Consider the following 10477-nt stretch of genomic DNA (forward strand, 5'->3'; position numbering starts at 1 on the left):
GTTGATATTTGTAGCTTTTTTGACTGTGTGTATTATGATCTAGTAAACATAATACTGGGGAATATCACCTCATAAAGTGGTTCATTTATAAGTTTTTAATGGGTGAATGAATAGAAAAAACCCCTAATTTCTTAGTCAGGTCTCCCGATAGGTATTTTTGTTATTTTAGAGTGACTTATAACTAATAATGAATTTTAAAATTAATTTTACTTTGTGGTAAATGGGAAATATATTTTTGTGTACACATACACACACACACACATGAGAGAGAGAGAGAGTGTGTGTGTGTGTGTGAGTGTGTGTGTGTATACTGCTGTGATACTTGTTTTAGTTTCTAAATTGTAAGGCCTGGGGATATAAGGATATAATACAGTTCAGTATTAGAGCACAGAACTTAACCAGCATGCATGAAGCCCTGGGTTCAAGCCAAATAGAAAAAAACATTTCTAAGCTGTTTTAGAAACATACTTTTGGGAGTAGATATTAGCTTGGTTATAGATCATTGGCCGAGCATGTACAAAGCCTTGAATTCCATACCATACACAAAAATCTTCCAAACAAAAGACACAACCAAAGAAACAACTCCCTCCAAACACATGATACTTTGAATATAATTTTGTTACTGACTTCACAAAGTTTTAAAGAATTTTCATAACTTACAAACTAGGGAGGTTCTAATGAAGCTACAATTTATGAATTAGTTCTTAAAAAAATTCTGGGGGGTTGGAGATGTCTCGGTGGTTAAGAGCACTGACTGCTCTTCCAGAGGTCCTGAGTTCAATTCCCAGCAACCACATGGTGGCTCACAACCATCTGTCATGGGATCCAATGCCCTTTTCTGGTGTCTGAAGACAGTGACAGTGTACCCACATACATGAAATAAATAAATCTTTAAAAAAATTAAAAAAATTTTTTGTCAATTTAAATTCAGTACAAATTCTTTTAATTTCTAGATGGACAATTAGGGTTAGTAAGCAATCCCCATAGTTGTGGCTGGGTCAGGCATAAACAAGTGTTATCCTTGTTCGGTTTTTCTTCTCTAAAAGGAGATAGTAGTGTCAGTATTTCTTGGAAGAAATATTAATTTCTTAAAAGTTTAAAAGAAAAATGAGATGTGTGAAAAGTTTTAAGTGCCGTATGAATATATTTTTCTTTAGAAACTACTTTTTCTTGTTGAATAAAGAATTTGTTGGGGATGTAGAGATAGCTTAGAATTTAAGAATATATACTGTTTTTGTAGAGGACCTTTTTTAGTTCCCATTACCTACATCAGATAGCTCATAACTACCAGAAATGTAACTTGAGTTATAGTGAGATCAAGTACCTTTTGTCTTAATGGGTACTTGTGTATGTACATACAGACACACAGTATGCGTACTGGTCTCTAGGCACTTGTACACATGTGCCTACACACACAAATAAAATTCTTCAGAAAAAGTTTGTCATGTTGAAGCTGATGACATAAGGTTTAAGAACTACATACTTTTCTTATTTTTAGAATGTTGATAATTTATTTATTTATTTAGCATTCATATGAGAGCCTTGTTGCAGACAAAATGAGTTTGCTCCCTGTGGGAATATTGGTTGAGGCATTATACATATTTTTATATTTTTCTTAAGTTCTACTGGTTCTTTCAAAAAGTATGAACTATTATTAGGAAGCTGTCTTTCAGATTCTCTTAATATTCTTTAATTGAAAGTAATACTCTTTCCATAGTTCTATTCTTGTTCATTTGCTGCACTGCATGGAAAGCTTTGTGCTAGGAAGAATTTAGTAAGATTCATCCTTTGAAGAACTTTTAGTGTGACAGATATGCTCTCCCCTTTATGAACTGTATATTGTGCCAAATAACACCTCATTGCCTTACTAATAGTATTTATTTAACCTTCACGTCAACCTCAGACAGGAACTATATTAATCCTCTTTTACAAGCAGTAGAAATTTAGGCCGCAGTAAGCAACTACTTTATGTCTCGCAACTAGAAAGTCGAGTGTCTAGCTAAAATTCTAGGAGTTAGTAGTGTAATATTCTTCTTTATCTCCGAGGAAACATGGATACTTCCAAACAAATGAATAGCTAATTATCCCCTTTAGACATACAAATAGTTCATTCTCATGTTGAACTTGTGTAAATGCCATTGTAATTGATTATTGAGGCAAACATTCCTGCATTTAGATACTTAATTTGAATAGACAATTATATTATATATGCACACTGTAATGGATTTATCTAATGATCAAGGGTAGTGCCTATATGTATTATGGATACAAGTTGATTCTGCCATTCAGTGGAATAGTTAATAGCATTTTTTTCCTGGAGGTGTAGGCATATGGTTAACAGTAGAGTAAACACTTAAATATTACTTAATTTTTACATAGGGTCTCACTATGTAGACCAAGTTAGCTTCTTAACAGATCTACCTGCTTCTGCTTCCTAAGTGCTGGGGATTAAGAGGATACATCACCATGTTCACTGTTCAAAATAGTACTAGAACCCAAACCTAGGGCCTTTGAGTTTGCTAGGTAAGCACTCTTTTGCCTACCTGCTGGCCTGGTACAAATGAGTTAAAGGATTAGTTATTAGCATAGTGCTAGCAAGATAATGGGTTGGGTTGAATTTGAGAAGATTGTTGTCTTACTCAACTTGTTAAAGCTTTGGTAAAGTTGATAGTGCTTAGCAATGGTTTGAATTCCTTGGTGAGGCCAGCTCAATAAGTATCAGACGGGTAAGTGTTCTGGGCTTCAGGGCTCATACATACCCTTTCATCAACCATTTCTCTGGTTTATCATGCCATGGAACAACAGCAGTACTCCATCTGGCTGCGGTCTTTTTAAAGAGACGCTTCACTACTTAATCTTTAGAGAACTACTTTTTGAGGTGTTTAGATCAGGGCTAGTGAAATAGGTGGAAGTTGGTTTTAGAAACGGTGTTGCATGCATAAAAGGATCATAAGACTTATTGTCCCTTGAATCCTGCTTTATTTCATGTGCAAGTAACTAGACAAGTGATAAAGTGACAAGTAATACCCCCCTTTAAAAATTGTAAATATATAAAAATTATTTAACTATATTAAATGCTTAAAAAGTTGTTAAAATAATTTAATACATTTGATAATTTAAAATATCTAAATATTTTTAGTTTAAATAACTTAAAATGTTTTAAAAATAAATTTGATAATTTAATAAGTTTTATATATGATATATATAATTAGTCTATACACTCACACACAGTTTTTATTAATTATCCTGGAATATTTTTCAAGTAATGATTTATCAGCCAAAAAGAAAACTTGAACTTCTTAAATAATTAAACACATCATTAAAAAGATTTATTGTTGGTGGAATATCTCGAAGAAAGCTGTAACTTTGAAGAAATACTTAATATGGTATGAATCTTTTATATTAAGAATTTTTTTTTTTTTGTTTTTGTGTTTTTTAAGGCGGTCTTCCTAAGGCCTACCCTGATAATCATCTCAGTCAGGTGGATGTAAACGAATTGTTTTCAAAACTGCTAAAAACAGGAATTCTCAAATTGTCACAGCCTGACTCAGCTACAGCACGTGAGTATGGTTGTATACATTTGTATACACCAAGCTTAAATACTATTATTATGGTGTATAGTAGGTTATTGTAAAGTTCTACTCTTGAATAAATTAGTATACCTTGTAATATCTTTTGAAAAACAAGTGTAATTTTTTTGTAAGGAAAATGTTAACAATATCTACAGATTGAACTATCCTCCTGGCCTACTGTTTTAGTTAACATTACTACAAATACCATATACCGAATTTTACTAGTCCTTTGGTATTTGAAAATAATTTGAATGTTGAAGAAAAAAGATTGTAAGAAATTTCTTAAGGTTCCTTTGCCAGTAATTGTCATATCAAACACCTAATGCTTGTACCAGTGTTTTGCTATAAAGAACAGAACAGAATGTGATATTGAAAAATGAATCTTGTCTACTGCAGAGGTAAATGAGGCTGTTGCTCAGCCTCCCCCTGAGGAGGAGGAGGATCAGAATGAAGATCAAGATGTTCCAGATCTTACTAATTTCACAATTGAAGAATTGAAGCAGTATGTGATATTTTAAAATTTTTACTATTACTGTGCATTGTTTCTATACTTGTGTGTGAGTGGAGGTACATGCATATTACCTACCATGTTTGTGTAAGTTAGAGAGCAAGTTTTGGGAGTTGGTTCTCTCCTTCTATTGTGGTTTCTGGGGGTTGAACTCACACCATCAAGCTTTTGTGAAGAGTACTTTCATCTGTGACAGTCATTAGAGAACAGTGGCTTGAATCCTACCTTTTACCTGTGCTCAAGTTTAAATATTAGGTATTTATATTCATGCCTTTATTTCATGTTTTTTTTGTATTTATTTTTTTATCATTTTCTCCTTTCTTTTTTGAGATGTCTTGTTAGCCTGAGCTGAACTCTGAATATTGGGATTACAAGTGTGAGCCATCCTGCTTCTAGATAGCAAGGAACACCTGTGAATGCAATGCAGACACTAGGGTCTGGAGAGAGAGCTCAGTGATTAAGAGCGCATACTGTTTTTTCAGAGTCTCTAAGTTGGATGCCAAGCAGCCACATCAGCCATGGGATCTGACATTTTTATACTCTGGCACCTGCACCCATGTGCACATTTACACATATAATTTACACATATAAATTAAATATAATTATTCTTGTTAAACATTAAACTTTATTACTTATAACTATTCTTTAACTCAAAAAGGTCGTTTATTTATTCAAAACATTAATAATTGTAATTCTCTTTCTGTTCTACTAATCATGTCTTCTCTTTATTGATAGTAACTTCATATTAAGCAGTTGAATTACTATTGCCTTGTTAGGGAACCTATAGTGTTTCTCCATTTTTAGCCGAAAGAAAATAAGTAACCAAGGCAAATTTATAAATAAGAAATAGGCTAAAGTAAAAAGGGTCAGTAACAAAGTAATTTTTACATAAATCTTTCTGGTTTGATTTCTGTTAAGATATAGAAAACTTAAGTATTTTGTTTTTAGCCACTGTCATGTCTTAAAACTTGAAACTTTCTTTTTTCAAAATAGACGTTATGACAGTGTAATAAACCGGCTGTACACTGGGATTCAATGTTACTCTTGTGGAATGAGGTTTACGACATCCCAGACAGATGTTTATGCAGATCACTTGGACTGGCATTATCGACAGAATAGAACTGAGAAAGATGTTAGCAGAAAAGTCACTCACAGACGTTGGTACTACAGTCTAACAGTAAGTAATCCATATGCCTCTGAGTAATCTAGATGTCAGTTATACTGAAGTGTATGTTTAAATAATTGCTGAAGGTTAACATGAACTTTCGGAATAAAACTTGATCCATGGATTATTTTTTAGATTTATGATTATTTTGTGTATGAGCATCTTGCCTGCACCTCCATGAGATATGACACCTCTAGCTTCCTTGGATACCTGTACCCATAAATCCTTTAAAATATTTAAATTTCTAACATTTCTTTAATATTTGTTGGAGCTTTTAGTTCTTTAAAGATGAAATGCACTTATGCATGTAGTGCTTGAGGAGGCCAACTGAGGGTGTTGGATCCCTTGGAACTGGAGTTAACAGATGGTTGTGAGCTACCATGTTAGTGGAACTGAACCCTGGTCCCACAGGAGCAATAAATGGTCTTAACCATTGAGCCATCTCTCGAGTTCCAAAATAAATGTAAATGAAACTGTGAAGTTTATCTTGTTAGTGGTATCTTAGAGTTACTAGGAAATTAGCATTAAGATTTCAGTCAGTGCCTGATTTGGCGACCTGTAATCTTAGTAATGTGGAAGGCTAAGGCAGGAGGAAGATTGCCAAGCATAGCTACGTGGTTGATAGCTGGGCTACATATGAAGACCCTGTTGGAAAGAGAAAAAAGATTAGTTATAGGGCTCAAAGAAAACAAGTATATTAAAGTAACATCAGAGCATATTGTATGAAAATGTACCCATAACTTTAACATGATTACAGTTATGACAAAACTGTAAAAAATGTGGATAGAAATGAACCTAATCTTTTACATCAATTTCTTTTAAGGACTGGATAGAATTTGAAGAAATAGCTGATCTGGAGGAACGCGCAAAAAGCCAGTTTTTTGAAAAGGTTCATGAAGAGGTTGTCCTTAAAACTCAGGAGGCTGCTAAAGAAAAGGAGTTCCAAAGTGTACCTGCTGGACCAGCTGGAGCAGTTGAGGTAATAGAATGGTGTTCGAAATCCCTGTCTCTGGCAGTGTACCTCACATCCTTTTAAGTCATAAACATGTTTTATCCCTGGCATGGTAGCACAGAGGATCAGGGTTCGAGACCAGGCCCAGCATATTGAATTGGATGCCAGCCTAAGGTACATGAGACATTGTTATAGCAAATATAAAAATGACTTCTTGTAAGGTTTTTAAAAAGCCAACAAGAAAGTCTTGGCTGTTTCATGACCAGTTTGGGTTGGATGCCATCAGTGACTAATAGTGAAATGTTAATAACCTTTTTTTGTGAAAGGCTGGAATAATCCATAAAACTTTTTTTTAGATTTTCTAAAATTTCTTACTCAAAAGGTTTGTTTTTATTTTAATGAACAATGTAAATTTTATTTTATATGCTTCTATTTTAGAGTTGTGAAATCTGTCAAGAACAATTTGAACAGTACTGGGATGAAGAGGAGGAAGAATGGCACTTAAAAAATGCTATTAGAGTAGACGGAAAGGTAACTTCTAGTTCTTTATAAGGCATTGTTAATGATCATGTTTTATTAGAATAACTCACCCTTTTGAAGATGATTTATAGTCCTTTCTGGGTTTGTTTAGTAAAAAGATACTGAACTTCAAATAGTCAATGTTTCCTTTAGAGGAATTCTAGCAACCATATGGTTCTATACTTAAGCTGGACTCAACTAGACTTTCTGTTTTAACTACATTCTTTTATAATCATAATAACTGTTATTCTCTTGAAAATAGAGCTAGACATTTTAAGTGTACAAAGCCACGTTTAAAGAAATGGTTTTTCACTCTAAGTTACGTAAGGTTAAAAGTTTGGATTCTTTTTTTTTTTTGGCCAAATGAATTTTATCATCCCTTGGTTTAAAAATTAAAGAAAAAATTGAAATGTATTAAAAATGAACATGCATGTAATAACTATTTTTTTCCTTCTTCAGATTTACCATCCATCATGTTATGAAGATTATCAAAATGTAAGTTCTTTTTGGATAGTGTATATTTTTATTTATATTAATAAATTTTATTTTAATTTTTTAAAGTTAGTAGGTTGTTTATTAGATATTGGCATTATGCTCTGATGTACATTGGTTTATTACTGATAAAATACAATTAAAATTCATAGAAATGTTTACTTCTAGTTTTGTTTACTTGAATCTTTATAACTTTTACTGGACAACCAGACAGAAAATTTGAGAACTAAAAAGAAGAATCACAACGGGCAAAATTTTTAGGGCTCTGGGAAGAACTAATTTTTTTTTTATGTATTTAGTCACTTGGTAGAGGGATGATATTTTGAAATTTGTTAGGCTAGGCATTGGTGGCACATACCTTTTAATCACAGCACTTGAGAAACAGGAGGATCTCTTAAATTTGAGACCAGCCTGGTCTACATAGAATTCCAGGATAATCAGGACCACATAGCAACACTGTCAATAAATAAAAATATTTGTGTCTGTATTTTCATGTGAATGCAGGTTACACATATGGAGGTCAGAGGACAACCTTAGGTGTTAGTCCTTAACCTTTAATGAGTCTCTTTTCTTTTGTGATTATACCAGGCTAGTTATTTTACAAGTTCCCAGGGATTCTCTTATGTATCTAAATTTTATGTGTGTCCTGGAGATTTCAACTCAGGCCCTTACACTTGCATGGTAAACTTGCATTTTATCCACTGCATCATCTTCCCAGCTCTAATAATACACTTTAAATGATGACTTTAATGTTTTTAAAATTGTCAAAAACATCCGTCTAGTAGCCCCAGAAATTCAAATTATTATATCTATATCTTGACCTTGACTTTTCTAAACCAGTGGAACATGTTGACTACTCATGGCACTGGTTTGATACAGATTTTAATACATATTTAGGTCACTAAAAGACTAGAGCTTCCCTAGGGTGTTTTTGATGCAGGGATTTAAAAAGATCTCAAAAGACTACTTAAAATCCACATAACAGACTCACAAAGTTATGATAGGATTGTCTTTTGTATTGTAACAATTACCTACTGAAGCCTGTCTGACTTTTAATGATATTAATGTTAATGTACTCCTTGCTGAGTACATACTGAACAGTGTTATTAGCTTGTAGGAAGCAAGCATTGTAATTGAATGTGGTAGTCCTTTGTCTGAACTCTTAGAAATTGTTACTTAATGGTTTGAACCTTTATTAGTACTTATAGGGATTTTCATTTTGTAGACATCTTCATTTGATTGTACACCATCTCCCAGCAAGACACCAGTTGAAAACCCTTTGAACATTATGTTGAACATTGTCAAAAACGAATTACAAGAACCCTGTGAAAGTCCCAAAGTTAAGGAAGAACAAATTGATGCCCCACCAGCTTGTTCAGAAGAAAGTGTAGCAACACCCACTGAAATTAAAACAGAAAGTGATACAGTTGAGTCAGTTTAAATAAAATGAGAAAGGTATGCTTTTCTTTTTTAACAAAGGCTGCTGTTGGATCTAGGTGAAGAATTTTTTTATGTATATATAGACATATCTATATAAATTGTCTAGCTGTGGCAGGGCCTTCAGCTATCATTTGGTTAATAAATACATTTTAGTATTTGCATTTCCTACTGCCTGCACAGTTTCAGGTGCTTGTTGTGTGAAAGTTCTGTAGATGAGTGCAAATGTAACAAAATGAAATTGTATGTGTACAAATGTACGATTTTCACTTGTGAACTGTAAATTATAAATAAAAATATTTTTGCTATCCATGGAGTGTAATATTTATGCACACCATCAAATAAAGACAGTGTTTCTATACTTTTATTGGGCAAGAATGGAACTAAACAGCAATCTTAACGCGATGTTTTTTTCTAGTAGCTTCCTGGGACTTATAGCAGCAAAGTTCAAACTTAGTTTTTCTCAAATAGAAAAGCAAGATTAAAAAAAAAAAAAAAAAAAAGGACATGTGTGCTTACATATAGATATGTATCTCCAGCTAGAATCATCCACAATGTCCACTTTTGGAAAGTATGTTTATTCTTAAACTTGGACACTGATGCCATCAAGCAATTAACAAATATATTTAACTACTAAAAGTGATTTTTCTTTTTAGAAAATATTTTTAAAATTGTCAATTTAATGCAGATGAACACATTTCTATTTTAAGTTACAGGGATTCTGTGTAAGAATGTTCATATGAAAAACATGGTTAACTTTTTTCTTTGTTGGTTTTGATTGAATTAGATGGATAACATGAGATGTTAATATTCATACATGTAATAAATTGAATGATGAACAAACTTTGTTTGTATTTCTTGAGTGACCTTAAAATGTGGCCCCTATGTACATGTTTTAAAACATGAGTGCAGTGCCAGCTACACTCCCAGATATATTCTTCCATTTATAGAAGATAAGGATATGGTACATAAACAGTACTAAAACTTGTAATGTTTTTTGGTGGGAATTGGAGGGCTTCATGTGATTTCTTTGATTATAGCACCAAAGGGTACTCTGGTTTATGAATAAAATTTAGCAACTCCAAAAGTACAGTGTGAAACCTGGTTTTGTCTTATGACTAAGATAAATGTTAAAGTTGAAACAAGCATATCAAAGTACTGGAGAATTTTAAAGGAATAATTTATAGAAGTGGTATTATAGTTTAACTAAGAATGGAATGAACATCGTTAGGCTTATCACTGGACAGTTAGGCTTCAAACAGTTTTACCCCCCCCCCCTTTTTAACTTGTTTGCGTCACTGTTGTACCTGGTACCCAAGGAGGCTAAAAAAGGGCATTAGGTCCCATGGAGCTGGAATTGCAGCCAGCTGGGAGTTGTATGTGGACACTGGAATCCAGACTTTGGGTTTTTCTGCAAGAACAGCTTGTGGTCTTAACTGGTAGGCTCTCTCCAAGCCCTTACTTCAAAAATTTACATATGGTTAAAACTGTAGTGATTTTTAAGAGAATCAGTTTCTTATTCATACTAAGGGGTATGACAAATGAAGGATTTTTCAAGTTTTTCCCCTAAGAACAAAGGACTACAATTTTAAAGAATGTTAATCTGAAAGTCAGGGTTGGAGAGATGGCTCAACAGTTAAAAGAGTACTGGCTGTTTCTTCACAGAATCCCAGTTTGAGTCACATTCACAGCGCACCTCAATTTCTATTTATAGTTCCAGGGGATCCTTCTTGCCTCCAAGGGCATCAGGCATACACAAAGTAATCCATATACATTAAAAACTAAAACCTAAATATTAATTCTCCATTCAGCAGTAAATTATAAATAAATGC

At 33.3% G+C, this 10477-nt stretch overlaps 1 protein-coding gene across 2 annotated transcripts in view; it reads left to right on the forward strand.

The window, feature by feature from the left end:
- Positions 1-9488, forward strand: part of Pcf11 (PCF11 cleavage and polyadenylation factor subunit) — a 26557-nt gene extending 17069 nt beyond the window's left edge. For both annotated transcript variants that reach the window (XM_032893213.1, XM_032893215.1), the window contains exons 10-16: positions 3441-3560; positions 3969-4074; positions 5074-5257; positions 6069-6224; positions 6636-6728; positions 7176-7211; positions 8434-9488. In XM_032893213.1, the coding sequence (XP_032749104.1) occupies positions 3441-3560; positions 3969-4074; positions 5074-5257; positions 6069-6224; positions 6636-6728; positions 7176-7211; positions 8434-8649 (911 nt within the window). In that variant the 3' untranslated portion in view covers positions 8650-9488. The remainder of the gene's footprint in view (positions 1-3440; positions 3561-3968; positions 4075-5073; positions 5258-6068; positions 6225-6635; positions 6729-7175; positions 7212-8433) is intronic.
- The last annotated feature ends 989 nt before the right edge of the window (positions 9489-10477 follow it).

Source organism: Rattus rattus, chromosome 2 (assembly GCF_011064425.1).
Source record: "Rattus rattus isolate New Zealand chromosome 2, Rrattus_CSIRO_v1, whole genome shotgun sequence".
Classification (NCBI taxonomy): Eukaryota; Metazoa; Chordata; class Mammalia; order Rodentia; family Muridae; genus Rattus; species Rattus rattus.